The 25,774-nt window shown below is 40.7% G+C and overlaps 1 protein-coding gene across 1 annotated transcript in view; it reads right to left on the bottom strand.

The window, feature by feature from the left end:
• PIEZO2 (piezo type mechanosensitive ion channel component 2) overlaps nucleotides 1-25,774 on the bottom strand; it is a 330,637-nt gene that overhangs the window by 250,126 nt on the left and 54,737 nt on the right. Inside the window, exon 2 of the mRNA XM_081802552.1 lies at nucleotides 13,598-13,693. Within this exon, the coding sequence (XP_081658678.1) occupies nucleotides 13,598-13,693 (96 nt within the window). The remainder of the gene's footprint in view (nucleotides 1-13,597; nucleotides 13,694-25,774) is intronic.

The raw sequence follows: 25,774 nt of genomic DNA, 5'->3' as shown, positions 1-25,774 counted from the left end.
AGATGTGGTATATATACACAATGGAATATTATGCAGCCATCAAAAGGAATGAGATCTTGCCATTTGCAACGATGTGGATGGAACTGGAGGGTATTATGCTGAGCGAAATAAGTCAATCAGAGAAAGACATATATCATATGACCTCACTGATATGAGGAATTGTTAATCTCAGGAAACAAACTGAGGGTTGCTGGAGTGGGGGGTGGGGTGGGAGGGATGGGGTGTCTGGGTGACAGACATTGGGGAGGGTATGTGCTATGGTGAGTGCTGTGAATTGTGCAAGACTGTTGAATCACAGACCTGTACCTCTGAAACAAATAATGCAATATATGTTAAGAAAAAAAAAAAAGAAGATAGCAGGAGAGGAAGAATGAAGGGGGCGGAAATCGGAGGTGGAGACGAACCATGAGAGACTATAGACTCTGAAAAACAAACTGAGGGTTCTAGAGGGGAGGGGTGTGGGAGGATGGGTTAGCCTGGTGATGGGTATTAAAGAGGGCACATTCTGCATGGAGCACTGGGTATTATGCACGAACAATGAATCATGGAACACTACATCAAAACCTAATGATGTAATGTGTGATGATTAACATAACAATAAAAAATTTAAAACAAAACAAAACAAAAAGAACTCCCAACAAATAAAAGTTTGTTTTCAAGACCAGATGGTTTCACAGGCGAATTCTACCAAACATTTAAAGAAGTATTAACAGCTATCCTTCTAAAACTATACCCAAAATTTCAAGAGGAAGGAATGCTCCAAACTCCTTCCATAAGGCTAGCAATACTCTGATATCACAACCAGAAAAAAACACCACAAAAAAGGAAAATTATGGGCCAATATCCCTGATGAACATAGATGCAAAAAAAAAATCCTCAACAAAGTATTAGCAAACCAATTAGCAAACCACCTTACCAAACAAACAAACAAAATAAAAATCATATGATTGTCTCAATAGAGAAAAAGCATTTTATGAAGTTCAGCATCCACTATGATAAAAAATCTCAAAAAAGCATACATAGAGGGAACATACCTCAGAATAATAAAGTCCATATATGAAAAACCCACAGCTAACATCATACTCAATGGTGAAAACAAGACAAAGATGTCCACTCTTGCCACTTTATTCAGCAGAGTATTGGAAGTCCTAGCCACATCAATCAGACAACAAAAAGAAATAAAAGACATCCAAATTGAAAATAGTAAAACTGTCACTATTTGCAGATGACATGAGACTATATATAGAAAAACCTAAAGACTTCACTAAAAAACTATCAGAACTAATAAATGAATTCAGTAAAGTTACAGGATTCAAAATTAATATACAGAAATCTGTTGCATTTCTATACACTAATAATAAGCTACCAGAAAAAGAAATTTTAAAAACAATCTCATTTACAGTTACATCAAGAAGAATAAAATATGTAGGAATAAATTTAAGCAAGGAGGTGAAAGACCTGTGCTCTGAAAACTCTAAGACACTGATGAAAGAAATTGAAAATAAATGGAAAGATATTCTATGCTCATAGATTGGAAGAACCAATATTGTTAAAATGTCCATACTACCCAAAGCAATCTACAGATTTACTGCCTTCCCTATCAAAATGTTATTTTTTCTCAAAACTATAACAAATAATCCAAAAATTTGTATGGAACCAAAAAAGACCCTGAATCAAGATTGAAAGCAATCTTGAGAAAGAAGAACAAAGCTGGAGGTATCATGCTCCCTGACTTCAAACTATACTACAAAGCTATGGTAATCAAAACTGTGTTGTACTGGCATAAAAACAGACACACAGATCAATATAGAAAGCCCAGAAATAAACCCACACTTACACAGTCAGTTAATCTTTAACAAAGGAGGCAAGAATATACACTGGGGAAAGGACTCCTCAATAAATGGTGTTGGGAAAACTGAACAGCTCCATGCAAAAGAATGAAACTGGACTACTTTCTACGCCAGACACAAAAATAAATTCGAAATGGATTAAAGCCTTAAATGTAAGACCAGAAGTATAAAACTTCTAGAAAAAACCATAGGCAGTAAAACTTCTAGAAAAAAACCATAGGCAATAAAAAAACTCTTGGACATCAGATTTAACAATAGTTTTTTGGATCTTTCTCCTCACGCAAGGCCAACAAAAGTTAAACTAAATAAATGGGACTACATAAAACTAAAAAGCTTCTGCATAGCAAAGGAAACCATCAACCAAACAAAAAAGGCAACCTACTGAATGGGAGAAGATATTTTCAAATGATTTAATCAATAAGGGCTAATATCCAAAATATATAAGGAACTAATACAACACAGTATCAAAAAATCAAACAACCCAATTTAGAAATGGGCAGAGGATCTGAATGGACATTTCTCCAAAGAGGACCTACAGATGGCCAACAGACCCATGCAAAGAGGCTCAGTATCCTTAATCAATCAGGGAAATGCAAATCAAAACCAAAATGAGATATCATTTTTGGTGTGTACATGGAGAAAAGGGAACCCTCTTGCACAGCTGGTGGGAATGTAAACTGATACAGTCAGTATCAGTTCCACTTCTAAGTATTTACACAAAGCAAATGAAAATACTAATTCAAAAAGATAAATGCACCCTATGGTCACTGCAGCATTACTTAGTCAAGATATGGAAGTAAACTAAGCGTCCATTGATAGATGAATGGATTAAGAAAAACACACACACACACACACAGTATATACAAACATGGGAATATTACTCAGCCATAAAAAAGCATAAAATCTTGCCATTTGTGACAACATGGATGGACATAGAAGATACTGTGTTAAGTAAAGTATGTCAGATGGAGAAAAACAAATACTGTGTGATTTCACTTATATATGGAATCTAAAATACAAATGAGAGGCAGACTTACAGAAACAGAGAACAATCTGGTGGTTGTTGGAGGAAGATAAGGGATAGATGAAATTGGGGAATAGGATGGAAAAACACAAACTTCCAGTTATCAGATAAATAAGTCATAGGAATGCAATGTACAGCATGGGGAATACAGTTAATAATATTATAACAACTTTGTATGGTGACAGTTGTTAGTCAGATGTATAGAGGTGATCACTTCATAAAATATGCAAATGCTGAATCACTATTTGTACACCTGGAACTAATATAACAATGTATGTTGACCACAATAAAAACTGTAGGAAAGGATCTATGATTTCTAGAGCTCTTTATCCATCGATTCAGCACATATTACACAACTAGGTTCCCATGAACACGACCTCCCCTCACGTAGATCTCTGAGTATTGTGTCTAGGGCCAGTGCCAAGGACTCTGAGAATGTAAGGAACTTGCCCAAGACCATGAAATTAATAAATGGCAGAGCTGGATTCATATCCTAGGAACAGAGGGCCTGTTCTACTTACCTTTAGTACATCCAACTGTCCAGTCAGTACAAGGCCTGTAGGGACCCGTAAATGTTTGTCAAATGAATAAACAAAGAACAGTAATTTGAAGATGAGGTCAACAAACTGGTATCAATTCAGGTGAACTGCCTCACTGTAATGATAGGACAGCATGTGAGCAACAGCTGAAGCCATATTCTAGGTTTGGTATATCACAGCCAAATAAAGCAAAAAGTGTGGGACCCCTAAAAACCTACCCCTAGTCATAAGATAACATGACCCAATGTTTCCTGAGCTGAGAATTACAGGTATATTCCCTGGAAGTCCCTCTGTCTGACTGAGCAGTGTTTGCCAAATTCAAAACAATAGAATATTACATCTGTACCATCCCCCAGAAAGGACCTGTAATTAATTCATTCAAAAATCCAAGAAACAAGCATCTCATTATTTTTGTTAGCACTCCTCTTGGTGGTGAGTTGATATTCATAGTAAAACACCTAATAATTTACTCAATTAAATATTTTCTTGCTTTTTACTTTATTATGACATAATAAAATATAGTAATAATAAGTCTAATGGTATAAAGACTAACAGTGTTTTTAACAAAAACCAGATGCAAGCAGTTTTAAATATCCTCTACTATTTCCTCTCCGATGTCTAAATATGTTTTTACAAGATAGCAGATCTCTTTGCCTCTTCATGTAGGCAAACTGAATATCATTCTTCTTTTCTTGGGGTGCCGTTAGTGATTCTGGTATAGTCCATTGTGGGTGAGAACCTCAGAATAAGGTCCTTTTGATGACTATTTTACACACACACACACACTGACTTCTTATGGTTAGTACAGTACAATTTCCTCCTAAACTAAGACCCTTGTTCAGAGTCGGATAGAAGAAAATACCTTTTTCTCCCCTGTCATCTGAGAATAACTTAGGCCATTATTTACAAAAGTTAACTCGGCCTGCTAAAAACTTCACTTGTTCACCATTGTCACTAGTGCACAATGAAGCCTCTCCTTTACTCCCCTCCCTAGTTCTATCCCCTTGCCAAATGTTGAAAGAGATCCCAACGACCAGAAAAAAATACGTTCTTAGTAACTTGTGTGTGTAAATGCAAGGAATTATACCAGGGAAATTGGTATCTTGCTCGAAATAGCAATGCAAAGTTTATTAGGAAAAAAAAAAAAAGATATTTCAGAGACTCACTTCTTTCATCACAGGGAAGAAAAAGGTCTCCTCCACAAAACCACATATTGAAAAATATTTGAGGGCAAAGCCGGAAATGGTTGGTAGTGTGCTGTTCTGTTATTCCTCTGGCAATCTGACTGGCCTGGGCACAGACCTAGGCCCACTACCTATGCCCCACCTACACCAGGAGGAGCCAGCCATCGTAACTGAAGAGACAAAACTTAAGAAAGATCCACACAGGCACCCAAGGTCCTTCCCTTTCCCCACCACTGGGAGTTTTGTTCTTATCTCTCACAGGGTTGCCCAAACTTGGCCTAACATTTGCAAAGAAGGCTCTCGGAAAGAGAGACAAGAAGACAACTTTGTCGTTAGAAATAATTACACACCTTAGACAACAATTATCTCCATTTGCCTTAGTGTGTGTGTGTGTGTGTGTGTGTGCGCGATGTAAACATTTCACATGTGAACTGATGAGATGATGATGCTTCTAAGCTATTCTTCCTGTAGGTCAATGGTTAATATTGCCCAGGGAGTGCTGTTGTCCTGTAATTTGGAGAATTCTTATGCAAGTAGCCCCCAATAAGTAAGTGACTGTACTAGTTGAACAGTACTAGTAAGATAAGACCCTTTTATCTGCCAGCCTGTAAGAGAACACATTACCAAAGATAACTTGCTAGCAGGACCAAGCAAGCAGACGGAAGCAATTTCTAGCAAATAACAAATTTCACGCTGTAGCTAGATGTACGTCTCTAATATTAGAACTACTATTTATCAAGAGTATATGAAAAGATGTAAAATTTCCTGTTGGAACCAACTGAAAAACGCTCTGGACCCTGAACATTTACAGAGTCAAAACCTAAGGATTTACGGTCAGGTACATGAAAGGAAGCAGTCTATCCCAGCTTTATGGGGAAGGACTCCTGTGGACACATGGAAAGCCTCGGTGAAGTGGGATGGCAAAGGAGAACAGGAATCTAGACTGGCCAAAATGTGACTAAGTCTCACTAATGTAGCTTTCCCACCAAGGCCTTAATAAAGCGGAGTCATACCAGTACTTTAGTATGTGGTATTCCTAGTTAAGTGGATTTATAATCCAGTTCACAATAAATGTGTTTTTTTCACTCCAGAATGGAGGTTCTGCACTTTCAATAAATCATTTTTCTATCTTCTAATTAAATGAGTTAGTATATAAGGAGTGCTTAGAACAGTACCTGTGACATAAAAGTTGGCTACTTTTATTATTACCAACATCTTCTGTTCGGGCACATCTCCAGATATTACATCTGATTCTCTGGTCTGGGTCAAGCAGGCACTACCTATTATAGTCAAGGGTCCAGAGCAAATCTAGTTAATCCCTGCTTCCTTCAGGATTCTGCCTTCTCATCTGGGTATCTCATTTCATAATGACATCCTAGAGGTAATATATCCTTACATCTACATATACCCATTATGGAAAGATGCTCCATGTGTATTTGTCATTTGTGTGTATCAAAGATGGTATTCTCATTCAAAGAAACTTTAAACCTCATTTATAATGAGGAGTGACCTTCAGATACTTTGTCTATACTAAATACTCTGGGTTTTATCTTTTTTTCCCCCTAAAATTGACATAATTTCATCATCAGTTTTTTTTTCCCATTGAACTTGACACCCAATGTTGCGCATATCAGGCCCACCTTAAAAGGACAATGGCTTGCGACCATTGAGCCTACTCAAGGCAAACTCTTTAAGCAACTGCAAGGAAGTAATGTGAGATCAGGTTAGAGAAATTACAGCATCACTGAATAAGTATATGGCTTCCAAAGATGACCTCTTTGCAAGAGTTTCTCATTCGAAGAGATACATAATATCCAGTGTTTGGGAGGCTACTCCAGTGAAGAACCCTGTTTTCTTCTCCTTTTTTATCCTCCACAAATCCAAACACAGTGTTGTGTGAAGTGTAGTCTTTCACTTAATAGTTATTGAAGGAAATAACCAGTCACACTTAATAAGATGTATTTTCTTTAATAACGTAACATGTGTGTCACCAATGCCAATTAAAATATCTCCTTTAAATATACTCAAACTATTTCTCCAGACCATTGTACCCGGGGCCTGGTAATCTATCAGCCATCAAGTATTCATTAAGCGACTAGGTTTCCCTTGTCCCTCGCAAATCTCCAGAGGACATTGTTCTGTCCTGGGTATGAGTCAGAACAAGACAGTAGCTAAGAGCACTCAGCCACCCACATGGCACCTGTGTGTCCTGGGGCTTGTTCTCAACCCACCTGGAATTCAGTTTCTGACTGCGAGGATTTTTTGTTAACAGTTTTTAATAATAGTAGCAGCCCCCTCAAAAGGTCATTGCGAGAATTAAATTAGTTCATGCATCCAAATAATAATATGTACTTAGTAGGTAGAGCTATTGGCTCTCTATTAACAGGTTACTTGACTTAAATGTTAGTTAGCAAGAAACCCTGGAAATCACATAATTCTTAGCTGAATATTTAGAGAGCACTAGGAAAAGTCCTGAGATAAATATTGGCGATGGTCATACACATGAGACTGAGATATCTAAATCTTGCTCACTCTGATGTTCAAAGTAATGATGTTGTTCTTCAAAATAATATTATTATTAGCCAATATATACTGAGCATGTAGCATGGCCTTCTTCCATATCTCGTACGTTTTATTACTTATATTCCATCCAAACAAAATACAACTCTTCCACCATATTGACTGATGTGGTGTACTCCATATGCCATAAGGTATGGGGAACCCGTGTCTGGCTAAAGAACTTAACAGCTCCTCAACTCCGAATGTTTGGGCCACCTGCAGCTAATTATATATTAGTTCATCTTTAATGGAGTGCAGTCTCAATCTGAATGCAAAGCACACTGTTAAGTAAACAGCAGAAAAAGATTTATTTCCCTTCCCACAATATTATATGCTTAAAGAAAATGCCTATAATTTTAAGTAAAAGCATAAAACATCTTGATTTATTAAATTTCTCATGATCATCTGATCCCAATTAAATCTAAAATAGCAAAGTCCCAAGGCCCATTCTACCCTAAGCTTCTGTCTCCAAAGGACAGTTATATGCAATAAACTGTTCTATGATGTTTGCTATTATGGATATTGAGGTAAGCATAGCTGTGTTTATAAATGCTTCTAAAATGCGAGGCTCTGAGAATAAATTCATTCATTTATTCATTCATTCATCCCATAAATATTTACTGACTGCCTACTATACACCAGACATTGTTTCTGTGTCCCTGAAATACAGTAGTAAACAAAACAGCAAAATCTTTCCCATCTTGAAGTTTACATATTAGAAGAGAAAGAGACTCTCTATATAAATGTATTAAAATGGGACTCTGGGGGGCTCCTGGTGGCTCAGTCATTAAGCGTCTGCCTTTGGCTCAGGTCATGGTCCCAGGGTCCTGTGATCGAGCCCCGCTTCAGGCTCCCTGTTCTGCAGGAAGCCTGCTTCTCCCTCTCCCACTCCCCCTGCTTGTGTTCCCTCTCTCGCTGTGTCTCTCTGTCAAATAAATAAATAAAATCTTAAAAAATAATAATAAAAATAAATAAATAAAAATAAAATAGGGCTCTGGCTCAGTTTCAGGTGCAACCCTAAAAAGCTGAGGCACCAAGCCTCCCTCACTTTTCAGTGAACACCATGGCAATGGATGTTTGTTTTCAAACTGTGGTTCCCTGCCCCATGGAGGATATGAAAGAGAATATTGAAGAAGCCGAGAGAATTAGATACTGTACAAAGATTTCCAAGCCCAGTGAGAGTGGCTTCCAAGAGACATCAGTGAGCTCAGGGGACATGCTGCCCCGAAATATGACTTGCCCAGGAAATTCAAAAGGCAAGAAGAGAGGTGAGGGTCTGTTGAGGGAACTAATTGCACACTGACCCGGGGCAGATCAAAGGTGTGTGCCCTCCATGGGCTGAGTGTGCACACCTGTGTGTATGTGCACATGCACATGTGTGTGTGTGTGTTTGTGTGTGGGGGGGTCAGTCCCCCTTCAGCCACCAATTCACAGGGAGAAATTCCACTGTGCACTGTTACAGACAAGGCCTTCTGAGGGTTGAGGAATGGTGCCTCAGTCCTCCGAGGGGATTCCAAATTTCCACCTCAGCTTCCCGCACACGGGAGCTTAGAAGAGATTCTGACGGGGGGGAAGCGCCTCCAGGGGACAGAATGAAGGGAAAGACAATCCCCTCCACCACCCCCCCTCACAGTTGAAAAGCTATAGGTAGTTTACTGACAGTGAACATGAAACGGTCTCATTTGATGCACATGACTAACAGGAAGAGTGCTAGTCATGGCCTGTCTGCACAGATCGGTTCCCTGACCGCCACCTGTGGTTCTAGTTTCCGAGTCCTACTCGTGACCCCCTTTCTTCCCCCATTCCTCCCTGCTCTGCTGAGACCTAGGTCCCCCAACCTTCCTTTTCACTTCCTAGCTCTTCCACCATCTCTGGTAACCCACCCCCTCCATCACGTTTCCTCTTAAAAGTACCTAGAGTGGCTTGTGGTTTCTGGTGGGGCCCCAACTGATACAATCCTACTAAGGTAATTACACTTTTTTTTTTCATTATTATGTTATGTTAATCACCATGCATTACATCATTAGTTTTTGATGTAGTGTTCCATGATTTGAAGATCTTTAACAGAAAAAAATGAGAATTCCAAAATCCTAGATTTATAAAAGACCCACAAAATGATGTAGCTGAAGCCAATCCCATCACTATATTACTATAATCTAATTATGTGATCTTCTAATGACTATAATCCTCCAGCCTCTGTTAATTCTTTCTTTGTTGCTCTGGGTTGGATACTACGGCTTGGGTATCCTCGTGCAGCTGGGCGGACTTCAGGTCTACCCAGGAAAGAACCGCCTAAGACCTCCCAGGGAGACAGGGAGTCCCCGGTCCATCAGTGACTGTGAAGAGACAGCACGTGCGTTGTGGAAAGGCCTCCACCGCTGGTTGTCGGAACATGTTCGGGGACTCCTAGAAGCTCCTCTGACTCTAGTCTCAGTGGTTCACATGAGGCCCACGAGTAAGCTGCCAAGCCACCATCCTTACTCTGATTCCTTTTCTTTTTAACTTGACACCATCTCAGCATATGGCTGCTAACTGCCCCTGATCTTCCCTGCTCTAGGACGCTGTCATTTCCAGCCTCACAGCAAATCTTCGCTAAGTCACAGGCATGGGGAGCACCTCCATAACACTCCAGTGTTCTGGGTGCTGCGGAGTGCAACTGAGATCAAAATAAGTAGACATCCTTGTCTTTTTTTTTTTTAATGTTCAGTTAGCCACTGTATAGCACATCATTAGTTGATGTGTTCAATGATTCATTAGTTAAGTATAACACCCAGTGCTCATCACAGCACGTGCCCTCCTCAATACCCATCACCCTGTTACCTCCTCCCCCCACCTCCTCCTCCCTTCTGAAACCCTCAGTTTGTTTCCTGGGGTCCATCGCCTCTCATGTTTCATCTCCCTCTCTGATTTCTCCCCCTTTGGATTTCCTTCTCTTCCCCTATGGTCCTCTGTGCTATTGCTTATGTTCCACATATGAGTGAAACCATATGATAATTGTCTTTCTCTGCTTGACTTACTTCACTTAACATAATCAACTCCAGTTCCATCCATGTCGATGCAAATGGTGGGTATTCATCCTTTCTGATGGCTGAGTAATATTCCATTGTGTATATGAACCACATCTTCTTTATCCATTCATCTGTTGAAGGGCATCTGGGCTTTTCCCACAGTTTAGCTATTGTGGTCATTGCTGCTATGAACATTGGGGTGCATGTGCCCCTTCTTTTCACTACATCGTATCTTTGGGGTAAATACCTAGTAATGCAATTGCTGGGTCATAGGGTGGCTCTATTTTTAACGTCTTGAGGAAACTCCATACTGTTTTCCAGAGTGGCTGCACCAGCTTGCATTCCCACCAACGGTGTAAGAGGGTTCCCCTTTCTCCACATCCTCGCCAACATTTGTTGTTTCCTGTTTTGATAATTTTTGCCGTTCTAACTGGTGTAAGGTGGTATCTCATTGTGATTTTGATTTTGATTTCCCTGATGGCTAGTGATGTTGAGCATTTTTTCATGTGTCTGTTGGCCATTTGGATGTCTTCTTTGGAGAAGTGTCTGTTCATGTCTTCTGCCCAATTTTTGACTGGGTTATTAGTATTTTGAGTGTTGAGTCTGAGAAGCTATTTATAGATCTTGGATATCAGCCCTTTATCTGTAATGTCATTTGCAACATCCCTGTCTTAAACAACAACAGTGGAGAGAGTGGGATTTACATTCAGAACTATCCCAGGAATGGGGCGCCTGAATGGCTCAGTCAGTTAAGCGACTGCCTTCAGCTCAGGTCATGATCCCAGGGTCCTGGGATCAAGCCCTGCATTGGGATCCCTGCTCAGTGGGAATCCTGTTTCTCCCTCTGCCTGCCACTCTCCCTGCTTGTGCTCTCTCTCTCTGACAAATAAATAAATAGAATTAAAAAAAAAAAAAAGAACTATCCCAGGAACGAAGCCACAGGAACACTCTCCGAGTTACGACTGGGAAATTCTCCACATGCTGGGCCCTCTATGGATACACTTAGAAGAAAAATAATCCCACGAGAAAAAAATAAATCCAACAGACCAAATGCAGGGCAGAAGGGCACGGAGTAACTTTTACAGGTCTGCACCACACTTCCAGCCCAGGGGGGTCTACGTCATTTCATGGTCCCGCCAATGTGCACAAACACCGTTGGCTCCAGAGGCAGTCCGAATTCACTCGTGGTTTCAGGCAGACTGTCTGCGAGCAGGTGGTGTGGAGGTTGCTGACAGTTCTTTCAGTCTGACAATGTACTTTCTTACTGAATCAGGAGAAATGTGTGTGAACATGAACTCGAAGGTCTGAGTATGTGTGAGCCTGAGTCTTCCAGAAAGGCCACACCACGGTCACTCTTCCAGACCCATCGTTGCTTGTGTCCATGCCACGTCACCTTCGATGTCCTGGACTGTGCACAGCCAGAAGTGCCCAGCATGGGATATCTCAAAACACAGATTTTAGAAATGCCTGGACTGCGAGCCCTGCATGTTCAGAAAAAAAAGTGTGGAACATCCTCTCCTAGAGACCCTCTGTGTTTCCATAAACAAGCAAATAAATAAATAAATGAGGTTCTGTTGAATATCAGTCACGCTGCTTGGCACTGAAATGCAGGAAAGAGGAAAGTAATCACAACACTGCTTCCATAATACTAACTGGAAAGATGCCTGTGGGTTTCCCTTTCGAGCCCCGTGCTTCCCTCTCCAGCATTAGGAGCAGCACCAGCAGACACGTATGGGTGCTCATTGTGCTTTGTTTGTGCACTGACCTGGTCACATTTTGTTAACTCAGGATATTTCTTTACATAGAGAAGAGCTGCTGTTTGCTTTTGATTTTATGTTTCACCTCTGAGCTTCCTGACATCGGTCCCTGGTGCACCCGGGTATACACAATGGGCTGATTGTCCCACACTTTGGACACAGTTGCACACCAACTCCTACAGGGACTGAGGCAGCCCGACGGAAAGCAGGGCTGGTTAGCCGAGAAGAACACAAAGCCAGGTGCTGTCCCCTATGTCTGAAGGGCAAAACCCCATTACCTGATTTCCACATAAAATAATAAGCAGACACCCTGATATAAAAGGAAGAGAGAATTTAATTGAATCTATACAGCTACTCATTTTTAAAGCACTTTCTCCTGAATGTGTATGATATTTTATGATCCAAGCCATGAAATACAGCTTGCCTATACGTTATAATCTCGGCTCTGAGGCCCAAAACCAGTCTGTTTCAATGTCTTTGTTAATGTTGAACTGTCTGAATGAGGCTAGACTGGGTGTGGTCACGTGAACCGGCATTTTGAGGTTTGAGGAGGATTTGTACACATTCACTTTCCTCCGGCTCTTCTTTATGTGTTAAGGATTTCAGTGACTTAGAAGAGCTGTCACTTAAGGTCTTCCTCAGGCAGGGAAGTCATCATAGCATCTGCAGTCCTAACTATTCAGATGAGGAAACATAATACACATAGATGCAATAGCTAAGGGGGAGAATGGGAAAAGCAGAGCCGTGATGTGTTCTGCGTACCACCGTCTTCACTTCTTTTCCTGAACAGTAACCACCATGAGTTGAGGACAACCAATGGCCTTTCCCATGCCACTCTGTCGGTGGGGTCAAACACAACTTCCTTTTTTTTTTTTTTTCCAGCTTAATATACAGCCGTCACACTTACCTAAGACACTGGGCACAGTCCTTGTTGCGGATGGTATTGTTTGGAAAGCTAAACTATTAAATTGATTTGGTGTGGTTTAATGTTTATCCTTGTGGAAGAACTTCAAATATATAAATTTACAAGCCAGACCATGCTTCCTAATTAGAGCCTTAGAAGAAACAGTCACATTCTCTTCTATGCCTGCAGATTCTTGCAGAACAATGGGAGATGGATCTACAATTTTGCAGTGACATGCTTGAGAAACTATCCCTCAGACTCAGATTACTCTCTTTCAGTACTCAATTGAGGCATATGTAAGAGATCTCGGCTGATGTATAAACAAGTCATAACTGGGACCCGGTCTTACCCAGTTCTCCTGCTACGTGGCTTGGAAATGTAAGATGATGCTCTGCCTCCTTCCCACCTCCTGCCACATTCTCCCCAGCAACCCAATATGCAACGCATGTGCCAATGTTGCTCCACCCTCTGCCTTATTTTGTTGAAAATACATTGAGTTCGTCTTAACTAGCCAAAATGTTCCAGATACATGCAAGCCTACCAATAAAGACCTACTCGGGAACTTGTATGGGAGGATAGCTGTGTAAGTGACAAAAATGTGTCACCAACAAGCTCCACACTACTCAACTTGCAGCCACCCAAATGCCTGATGCCTGCTCCTAGATGGACCAGCATGATGCACAGACAGCATCACTTCCATCAGATAAAGACAAACCGAACAGCCCAGCAAAACTCATTCAGAGCATGGTAGGGAACAGCAAACATCTCTTACCTTGCATCGTTGTTTTTGTTGGTTCTGAGAACAAAGGGATGAGCAAGAGGTAGATGAGGTAGACAAAGGAGAGCCCATTGTACCGGAACGCACACGCTGCAGTTGGGAAGAGAGAAGAGAGGGAGAACGTCATTAATAATGGCAGGCTGCTGGAACCAGGGTGCACAGGCCTGTGTGGGTTACTGCGTCTGGGACCACTGGATCAAATGGTGACCTAAGTAGATATGTCAATTAGGAAGAAAAGACTGAGCATTTATTCTGTGTTTACCACTATGGTGAGCATAATGAGAAATGCAGAATGAAAATGCATGGTCCCTGCTCTTAAAATCTAACCAAGAAGGCAACATCCATATAACACCTGAATGAAGTCAGTGCATAAATAAGTCATAAATTAAGCTGGAGAAATTAAAATTGTTACAGAAATATAGAGGGCAATGGGATTGGTGAGGGTTTGGGATGTTCAGGTAAGCCTGGCCATGGAAGAGAGGAGACAGAAGAGAAAGAAAATAGAAGAAGCAGATTTGCTCAATGCTCCATGGCAGGGCTTTACACAAATTATCTCATTTAATCATCATTTTATAAGTAAGAATGCTCAGGCTCAGAAAGACTCAATCATTCACCTGAATCTCCCAACTAGGATTTGACCGAGTTAGAATTAACCTCGGGTCTGCCAGGCTCCCGACCCCATGCTCCTTCTTCTGCATCGCTTATCTCAGAGCTAGAACTCCAGAGACTTGCTCGAAGGGCGTGTCTTCCCTCTCCAGGTTCCCATTTCGCCATCTGTGAAGCAGACTTGATAACTGTCTCTAACACATAGACTCATGAGGAATAAATAGAATGATATATAATAATACCTATGGCTCAGCATCTTGTATACAGGAAGCCCTCAAAAACATGAGCATTTATCATAAGCATGCTCATTATTATTCAGGGAGAAGAAAGCGGGCAGTGTTCCATGCGGAAAGAAAATGAGCACATTATAGCAATAAAAAATAAATTTATTGGATGACTAAAGAAAAACTAAAGATCAGAAGGACTGAGTATGAGTCTGCAGCACGAGGAAATCTGTTTAATGATGACACAGGTGGAAAAATGTTGGAAGGAAAGCTGGTAGGAGAGAAAAGAGAGGGCAAGAGACATGGTATCCATACAGGGAGACCAGATCAAGAAGTGCTGGACTTGAGGAAGGATTTGAACAGAAGCATGGCAAAGGCCAGCCCCCAGCCCTTGCTTCGGATGGTTTACTCTAGAAGCCAGCAGTCAGAGACACAGTAGAGCAAAGTGAGGCGTGGTGTCTTAGGGATAAAGGGAAGCCACAAACAGTGCTTCTTCATTCCAAAGGAACCGTGCACATATTTGTAACTTTTTTACCATCATGGACATTCCTAACCTCCTTTATGAAAGACCGGAGATGGAAAGAAACTTTCACACTATTGATGGGGCTGACAGGAAAACATATAATTAAGACAATGTAAAAGAATAAAAACATATGTTGGAACTTTCTAGATTTTTTTTTTACTTCTGCTTCTTATTTCTCAACCATAGTGGAAGCTCCTTAAAAATAATTCAAAGATATTTGGGGATTCATTCAGTCGACAAATATTTTCTGAGCATGCACTATGTACTGGGACCCACAAAGATCCTTTTCTACCTCAGGAAACTTACATTTTGGTGGGGGGATGTACGATAAACAACAAACATAATGAGAGGTCAATCACAAGGAACGCTGGAAGACAAGCACTATGTGAACAGGAAGTCAGCAGGGAAAGGGGGAGCAGGGGGCACTGGGTGGAGAGGACTGACTACAGCATTCAGTAGGAGCACTGAAGGTAAACCATTGTCAAGGAGAAAGTGAGATGTGGGCCAACAGGTGAGGTAGGTGAGCCAGTTGACAGAGTCTCTGTGGGAGAGGGTGCCGGGCAGGGACTTGGAAAAGAAGGCCTGACCTGTGTGACCTGCCCCAGACAACCCCACGGGGAGGTGGGGGTGCCAGCAGAGTCCTGGATGGGGCCAGATCCTGTGGACTTGCAAGAGACCTGAAGGCACTGGCTGTCACTTTGAGGTGTCAACTGAGTGCCGGCTGTCAGCCTTGGTCGAAGGCTGCAAGCCGGGGCTCCCGCGGCCACCTGCAGCTCCATGCCCCACCAATGCATTCCCTGCATTCTGCACCACTGCCCAACTGAACAGCCAGCATCTTCCATATGCTTTGCGGCTTCCTGCCTCTAGATCATGCCAACACCACTCTCTCCGACTGCCAACACCCTCCCATCCTTCCTCCATCAGGCATACTGCTACATGGCTTACAAGTTTCCTTTTCTGGGTCATGGCATGGTCCATGTCCACAATCTCCCCAAACAGATGCATTTCACTCCCCGGTGCCTCTTCCAGAGCACTTGTCATTCAGTGTCACAGGCCTCTGTTTCGATGCCTGTGACCATCTCTGCTATCGCCATGGTCCCCGGCAGGAGGTGCTCATGCCCACGCCAGGAAGGAACAGTGAATAAATGAATGAAATGGAATGAAAAAGACGTGAGGGCATCTGGGAAGGAAATCAGGGTATTAAGGTGCACAGCGTGCCTGGTCACATAAAAACACCACAGCTGACATTTCAACAACAATAAACAAACATAAACATCTAATCAACTGGAATGTTTCTTTCTTTTTAGCCTTCGGGTGTTTTTTTCAACCTTAAAATTAGGATGGTGCAGCAAAGTTACCTAATTCTGAGTATTTCTGGGTAAAAACTAAGATAGAACCCACTTGTATGATCGTAGCACTTTAAAGAGCATTCTCAGAGACCCATCTGCTGTTAATTTATCTCAGTAATAGCTTACAACAATGTGCTTGTTCTGTGTCAAGCCCTGATGGGTACACTTCATGTACATTAACTCATACTATTACTATCTTCCTTTTACAGAGACTGTTACTACTCTCTTTCTATACAAGAAAAAGCAGGAAGCGCAGCTAAGGAACAAGGCAGTGGTTTGAGCCTGGGAGTCCAGTTCCCGAGGCTGCACTATCATTAGGAAGCATCATGGCCCCAGCATGACAACATGTCCTCACCTGTCCATCCTGTCCCTAGTTAACCCTCAGGGGTTCAGTGAGCCGGAGCCTGCCCTCCACAGGATGGCAAATGCTCTTGTATGTATCTTGCCGTTTCGGTTTTATAACCTCATTCTGTAAGGTTTCATATTATGCATGGTGGAAACGTGTTTACTGAGGAAATTCTCAAAGATTAACTTTGGAGGGGGGAGAACGGAGCCCGCTCTGGGTTTCCCACATCACAGCCTTCAGTTATCATTATTTATAGCAAAGTCCAAAGACCTTAAGGAGAAGACAGGGACAACCCAGGGTGACAGGCAGCCTCCAAATGGTCCCCAGTAATCTCCACCTCCTGGCTGTCACGCCAGGATGTCATCCCCTGCTCTTGAATAGGGGCTTGAACTAATGGCTCACTTCCAGCGAATAGAAACTGTGAAAGTATCACGATCCGGCGTGGTGGCTTCTATCCTGGGTGCCCATCTGCCTCTCCCTTGCTCACTGTGAGGGAAGCCAGCTGCCGGGTTGTGAGCTGTCCCAGGGAGACGCATATGGCAAGAACTGAAGTCTCCAGCCAGTAGCCAGCCCTCACCAGCCAACAGCCACATGAGTTCGCTTGGAAGCAGCTCCTCGGAGGCTGTGTCCTCACCACCCCCTCGGCTACAGCCCTGTGAGACAGTCTGTGCCAGAGGTGTCCACCCGAGCCACCCCTGGCTTCCTGACTCCCAGAAACTCAGACAGTGTGCTGCTTTGAGCTGCTAAATACTTAGGTAATTTGTATGCAGCAATAGATACACAAACTTAAAAAAAAAATCAAGTCACTTGTAAAAATCCAACTTCATTTATTTTGTCTGAAATTATCCCATTTGACTGATGACAGTAGCCCAACTGCTTAATTCTCTGCTTTACTTTTTATGTGTAAAGTTGCGACTCAGGAGCTCCCCCACACTTATGGGGACTCTGAATGACATTTCTAAGTGAGTTATCCTCATCAAGGGCAAAATATGCCTTTGAACTTGTCAATAGAACACATTCGAGCTAGAAAAGCCTTAGAAGGCAAATAGGAACAGCTCCTTTGCCAAACATGCTGTTGCCTTTGTTCAGGAGCACATTTATTACTCTTCATAAGGAGCTCTCGTATTCTGGCTGCACGGCGTTCCCGGATACCACACAGCTCTCATAGACTGTCAGGTCACCTGGACCTCCGCCCTCTGCCTCAAAAATTTGACTGCTGACAGTACAATTTTTTGAATTGCAAACCAAGGTGTTCAAAGGAGAAAGATTCTCTGATTTGGTGAAGAATGCACTGTAGTTTTCACTATCTTACCTGGTTTTAACCACCCAGAATTATGTGGAACCTCCCCAAAGGGATGACAACAGTTGACAGGAATTTCCCAAAAGAAAGACCTTGCCAGGCCTAGAGAGCTCACAATTACAAACTGTGAGTCAACAAGTTATCAAATGGAGTGCTTCATAAACATTAATAGCATCATTTGAAATGTAAACAATTGAACTCTCCTCATTAACAAGCTTCGTTTTCTAAAGATGAAAGCTGGTAAGCAGTTTTGGCAAAATTCTCCAAGAAGGAAATGATTTGACTTTGACAATTTAGTTTATCAAAATAGAAAGGGGAAAAATGTCTTGCAGGTATGAAGTTGTTAAGATGGCCGTGTAACATTTATAAAAATACTTGGTTATAGTTTGTGTACAGATCTTCCTTGACTTACAATGGGGTTATGTCCCAGTAAAACCAAAGTATGTTGAAAATATCATAAGCTGAAAATGCATTGAATACACCTAACCTGTTGAATATCATAGCTCAGCCAAGCCTACCTTAAACTCGTGCAGGATGCTACAGTTGAGCAGATCATCTGACACAAAGCGGATTGTATAACCACGTGTTGAATAGTTCATGTAACTGACTGACTTCAGTACTGAAAGTGACAAACACAAGGGCTGTATGGATACAGAATGGTAAGAATGTAAGTGTTGGCTACTGACCCTCTGCCCACAGGATGGACTGGGAGCAGCTGCTGCCGCCCAGCATCATGGGAGAACACTGCACTGCAGGTCGCTAGCCCAGGAAAAGATCCAAATACCAAATTCAAAATAAAAGGTTCCTATTGAATGCATATTGCTTTCACTACCCTCCAAAAATTGTTAAGTCGAATCATCATTAAGTCAGGGCCGCCTGTATAATAATTTCCCCCATCATTACCATATGATCATGGAGAAGTTTATGCACATTTTAATTTGCCCTTCCATAATAGTTGAAGGCAATAATTTTAGATTATGTTATTAAAGGTAAGTGCTCTCGGAGCTGAATTTTTAGCCAGATGTGATCTACTTCCTTCATACCCTTTAGCAAGGCCAAACAACATCTCACTATTAATGGCCTGGGAGACAATGCTTTAAATGTTTAGAATCTCCATTTCAACTAAGTACATTCTAAATGCTCTTTATTGCCTCCAGGAGCTTTGTTTATTTTAACAGTTGCCAGAGCAGTAGATACACATTACTCAGAATAAGCAACTTCAATACCAAGTGACAAAATAGTTCTGTCAATTCAGTGATTCCAGAAATTTTTTTTCGTTCGTACTTTTAATATTTTTCCTTCTCGACTCTGAAGCAATCAATTGCTTTTAAAAGGATATCCTCTCAAAATCCTGGTTATTTTATTTAAAAAAAATGACAAGAGAATTAGTTGCAAGTATTTACAATGGAGCAGGAAAAAAAATTAAACAATGGTAGATTTTTCCTAAGGAAAACCATCAAAGAAATGAGAGGAAAAAGGCTGTTATGTCACCTGATTCATTGCCTATTTGTGTAGAATTCTTTTTCCCATTATACACTCCTGTGGTTTACACCCGGTTAAAGTCATAAACGTCTCAAGTAGTGGTGCTTTAGAACTGACAATCAAGACCCAGTGCCCTGAGCTCTTCCCATTTCCTTTCTATCTGACCTCCACACCCATGAGAGTTGTTGTCCCAACAGCTTCCTTCAGAAAGTTACAAAATAGTTTCATCAAGAAAGATGTTAGCAGAAGGTCTCTCCCACTACAGTTCATAAAGGCAAAACATATGCTTGCACACTTATTTTTATCACGTAGCTCCTGCATTATATTCTTCGTGCATACCCTAAGAATGTTCATACATTTGTGCCACAAAAGGCTAATAGGAATAATTTTCAAATAAGAAAATATGTTATCACATTGAGGGATAGTCCCTATATTTTAACATTACATTTTGATCCAGAGATGTATGAAAGGTGACTTTGGGCCTGGGAGTTTGTCAGTATAACACTGAATCCATCAGTCATGCATGTCTCACTCTTGAAGAAATAGAAGTAGCTCCCCACAAAAAAGAAATAGTAATGATGTGACATGATGGAGGTGTTAGCTACACCACACTGGTCATCATTTTGCATTATATAAGTATATCAAATCAACACATTGTATACCTTAAATCTACACGATGTTTTATGTCAGTTATATCTCAGCAAAACTGGAAAAGAAGAGAAATATTATATTGTACACTAATTTCATTAAAGAAGTTGGTTAAAAGAATGTAATTTTAGAATAAAACAACAAGGAAAATAAGACTTTTATAAGGTAATGGATTGCAAGGTCTTAGAATCAAATTGTAGTAGTAGAAAATCATAACCATTACTAACCATAACCATTGCTAAAATTTCTAAGCCAGTTTAAGGAAAAATCAGGTGAAAGCATCTCATTTATAAAGGATAGAAGCCTTTGGTCTGAGTTTTCTATTTATGCAAAATAACCTGGAGTACTATCTGCAAAATATGAGTTGAACCAGGGGGGGGTCACTAAAATCTTAGATTTTTTTTTTTGGCCTATGAATTTAAACAGTCATTGCCTTTTAAATTCTTATAAAAAGGAAAGATTCAGTTTTCTATTTTAATTAATTTAATATACATCAACAAATATTACTAACAGTATAAGAAGTTTAACTGAGTTTTCCAAACTCATCCTGATTGATTGTATAGTTTGCATGAAAGAAATTTTAAAGAATACGGTGCTAACTTTTCCCTCCTTATAAATATCTTTTAATATGTTATTCACCATCTCTTAAGTTTCCCCACAGAAATTTGTCACATTTAAAATGCAAATCCTTCTGCTCAAGCTTGACCCTGCTCATGCTAAGTAACTCCCTCTGATCCAACAGAAAAACAGCACAGATTATTTCCTGTGATTGCAAATGAGTAAACAAAGCTTTTATGCTAACGGATAGTTCCTTAAGCTATTTGAAAAATTATATTAGGCATTAGATCTATTTCATTAGGAGTATGAAGAGCCTTACATTTAAATCCACAGTTCCTCAGCTTACCCCAAATAAAACTTGCTCTCTTACCACCGTGATAAATAAGACATTAGGGTGGGTGGGTGAAGTTTGACAAAGGTCAAACTTTACAACTGTTTATTTGCCCTCTCATTTTGGTAGCTTTTTTATCTATAGAAGAGGAGAGTCAGTATTTGTAGACTGGGAGACCGAGAGTGAAGATGGGGCTAGCTTGCTCAGGTTCCTGTCACTGTGTTTACTGATTTAGAAATCACTCCTCCTCCTTCATACATTAATTCTCAATGGAGGAAGGTACCTTTTAACTCAGTCTTAATTCACTTCCATGTAACTGAACAATTTACAAAGCTATGGGTCATTATACCTCTCCAGCAATCTGTTACTAGCAGAATATAGATCCTCTTTTAGTTTTTCAAATTATTGATCACAATGAAGCCTGAGCCTGTAAAAAAGATTAATTGTAAGAATTTAAAAACTTATTTTCCTCAGTAAAAACATTATTTTTAAAGTAAGAGAGCTGTCACTCATGTTTAATCTTATACTAACTTTTCAGTTCTAGCTTTTGACTTTTAATTAATTCTGTCTTCATGAACTCGATCTTACTTATTTTTAATTAATGCTACTTTTCTGTAAATTTCCCAAAGGTTAACTTCTCTTCCTAAAACAATATAAATTCTACTATACTGGGGCACCTGGGTGGCTCAGTTGGTTAAGCGGCTGCCTTCGGCTCAGGTCATGATATCAGGGTCCTGGGATCCAGCCCAGCATGGCATCAGGCTCCCTGCTCAGCAGGGGGTCTGCTTCTCCCTCTCCGACTCCCCGTGCTTGTGTCCCCTCTCTCACTGTCTCTCTCTCTGTCAAATAAATAAATAAAATCTTCAAAATAAAATAAAATATATAAATTCTACTACAGGACAAATTCACTGTAGCGGGGTTTTTACATCATTGGTCTTCTGAAAAACCTAAGAGAAGTGGTTAGGACCCTAATGATAAAGCAAAGTTCCATACTTGACTTTTGTTTACTTAGATTTGTAAATGCCACAATCTTTTACAAGTTCACCTTTACAGACTCATGGAGACTTCAAATTTAGAAACTTATCTTCCATCCAGGTGGTTGTCAGTATCTCTAAACTATTAGGTTGAGCCACTGAGCTTGATATGTCATAAATGGTTAAATAGTAGCAAGTTCATATGAGTCAAACTGTGTTACAAGTGGAGGATAAACATCACTTCCATTTCAGAAATAAGAGAATCAACCGCAATGCCATCCTATCTGTAAGCAACTTGAGACAGCTATGGAAATGGTGGGACAGCCAGGGCCAGAAAACAGATGGATACATGTAGAAATGTAGGCTCTGTGTAAGCAGCAGTGGCTTTTTAATAACAGGATTGATTTATAGCCTGCCACAGTTTCCTTCTTTGAAGGACTTAGTAAACTGTGAATTTCATGTGTAGGCTGTCCCTGTAGGTTGTAGAATAGTCTCCATTATTCTCGGCAGCATCCTTTCTGGGCTGATATGTACACTAGCACAAGAAGAAATCAATGCAGTTCACTATAGTAAAGTCAAGTTTCTTCCATCAGCACGCAATGCTGTGCAGCGTTGTATCTTGTTCAATAACTAATATGGTTCAAAATTGGTGAAAAAATTATCATTTTTATCTTGACAAATTTACTTGGACATCCTGCCTGCTTCTTTCTGGAAACACCCTCTTCCCTGCCATCTATAGACCTATTGTTATTGGCTTCCAAATATTTCTGGTGCCAGAGAAGTAGTAGACACACTTTTCATGGCATGAATTCAACCCTTGCCCATGTCTGGGGTTTATGCTTATGACACCACACTAATGAGGAACAGCCTCTGACCACAGTGTCAAATCCTCACTCCCAGAACAATATCCAAAATGAAATGAATTGGACTAATGCCTCAAAATTAGCCTCTTCTGCCAGATCTCTTTTTTATGTCTCTAACTCTGCAGAATCTTTGACATTGGATTTAGTCCCTTCCTCATCACTTCAAATGCTGATTGCACACAAAGTCTGTGTCTCTGAGAATGGAGTGGGTACAAAAGAATCCTTGCAGTGAACAAACTAAAGAGATGTCTAGGCTTGCCCACCCAACCACATCCCACTCCCCAGACTGCCTTGGCCTTTCCTACTCTCTTCCTTATTACCTTTCTTTTCAATATACACCACATTCTTCTGCCTTATAAAATTAAGGTTTAAATTTTAAAAATTGTTTATAGGGAGCTCTATTTAGAGAATGAGAGTAACAATTCCAGTAATGTATTTAAGCTTATTCCAGGTGTTTTCATTGGCTCACAGCCTTGACCTGATAAAGCATTTGATTTTTGGTCAACAGATAAAGAAGTCTTGGATCTCCTAAATTTCCAGGCATAAGATGACATTTTACTCTTCCTGACCTATCATTATGCCCTGTATTTACTAGATGATCCACAATGTGTCAGAACTTTCTCCAAAGTCCCCCCAAATGAGACTGGGTATCACGGTCTATCTCCAAAATGCAGGTATGAATCATGAGCCACTGTGAAGCTAAGCTGGTTAGTTCATATCAAAATCCTGCAGAGGTCTGGTTACCTCTACAAATGTCTTTGCAAAGTCACTTGGTAATATTTCATTGGGAGACAGGGAGGCTGCAGAACCATGCCACCACTGGCCTATCTCTCGAAAAAGCTCTAGCAGCAATGCGTCTCCTTAAATATACCTCCGTTCTAGCCAGAGCCCCCTATTACCCATTCCCTAAACATGCATATCACCAGGCATAGGCCACTTTTGAACAGGGGCTCTTTCCAGTTCATTACTGTATTTCCAGTTTCTATTCCAAAACACAGTACGTATTAAATAAATATTTACTGAAAGAGTAAATAAATTCCTGCCTCTTTCTTTGCCATCCTGTTAATGCCCTCTGCCCAACAGTGTACTCCAAATTCCTAAGCACCCTTCGACCTAGCTCAAATGTTTGCCCCCCCCCCAGAGAATGTCCTAATTATCCCAATAAGAGAGTAATCCATTCTAAATAAGAAAGCATGTATGTCTAGCAGTAACGGAATAATTCAATAAGGATCGTCAGTCACAACGTGCAACTCTACAACAGTCACAGAATGATTATTGCACATGTGTGTGAACATTAAAAGATGTTCATAATACACGTGGTAAAAATAAAAACAGGTTATACAACTGTATAGAATGTGACAGGTCTAAGAGGTAGCTATCAACAATACCCCCCACCTCAGGAAACCAAGGCTCCAAAATGATATTTAACTTGTCCAAGTTCAAGGTGAAACTGGGATTTAATACTACTCGGAGATCATTCACCCAGGACAACTCCACCACTGTCCTCTGCTACCCATCCTATGCACTGAGAACATCTTTAGGAATATATCAGACTACTAACCAGTGGTCGCTTCCAAGAAAAGACACTGAAGGAGGGAGAACAGTGTCTTTTTTATCTTATGATGTTAAAGTTTCCCATGTATGTATATATTTTATATTTTGAAATAAAATTAAATCTAAGATAAAGTAATCTCTTCCATCTCTGAATACTCACAACATTTGGCTTTCTCACTCTTGTACCTTGACTACATACAGCCTGGTAGTCTTTTACTGTGTAAACATGTCACTTTCTTGATTAAGCCCCTTAAAAGCAGGGTTTGGGCATCTTTGGGTCTTTGGAAACCTAGTATAATATCTCACACATTATAAGCACACAGTGACTGTGCAGAATGAATATAGAGATGAAAGATTGAACTCCCACTGCCCTTAAAAACAGAAGGGTCAGAAAAGAGCTAGTATAACTGACTATGGTGTAAAAGTTCATCAGTTTTCACCAAATAGATCATTCTGCAAAACTCCATCTGGCTACCATAATGACATGGCTACAACAACATCAAAAAGGAATGAGATGAAAGTGTTTGTTGGAAAAAAATTGGGGGGGGGGGGAGGTAATTTTCTCTCAGGCATCCAGGAAGAGGCAAGAAAGAAGAGAGCCTCTTGAATCATGAACCTTTTCTGTCACAAAGAAGTGAAGCTACAGGGTGCTTATGCGGGAAGAAACAGTGTGTGAAGTTAAAACCCAAGTCTTAACCATTATTTCTCACGAATGGATTCAATGAAAATCCCACTTCACCACAAGAGGCTCTATGAAACTTTGGTCAGCTCTCCAGGATGGAAAGTCATTTATTAACCTTAAATATAACACAAAGAAAGTGGGGCAAGGGGATTTCCACTGTCCATCTTTAGCAAACATTCACTGAACCTCATAACATGACTTCTAACTGGTGACAACCAGAAGAGAAAGTCAAAATATTAATCCCAGCAGAGCCACATTAAGCAAACCCATTAATACCCCAAGCCTCAGCTTCCCTTCACAAAAAAGGAACACTTTCAGGTGTAATTTTTTTTTCTTTTTTTTTTTTTGTAGTTTTTAATTTTATTATATTATGTTAGTCACCATACAATACATCATTAGTTTTTGATGTAGTGATCCACGATCCATTGTTTTCATAAAACACCCAGTGCTCCATGCAGTACGTGCCTTCCTTAATACCCATCACTGGGCCAACCAATCCCCCCTCCCCCTGTTTGTTTCTCAGGTCCATAGTCTCTCATGGTTCATCTCTCCCCTCCAATTCCCCCCCCCCATTTTTTCCTTTCTTCTCCTAATGTCCTCCATGTTATTCCTTATGCTCCACAAATAAGTGAAACCATATGATAATTAACTTTCTCTGCTTGACTTATTTCGCTTAGCATAATCTCCTCCAGTCCCATCCATGTTGATGGGAAAGTTGGGTATTCATCTTT

The sequence above is a fragment of the Leptonychotes weddellii genome, chromosome 13, assembly GCF_054177405.1.
Source record: "Leptonychotes weddellii isolate Sample4059 chromosome 13, ASM5417740v2, whole genome shotgun sequence".
NCBI lineage: Eukaryota > Metazoa > Chordata > Mammalia > Carnivora > Phocidae > Leptonychotes > Leptonychotes weddellii.
This window is presented reverse-complemented; position numbering and strand designations above follow the sequence as displayed.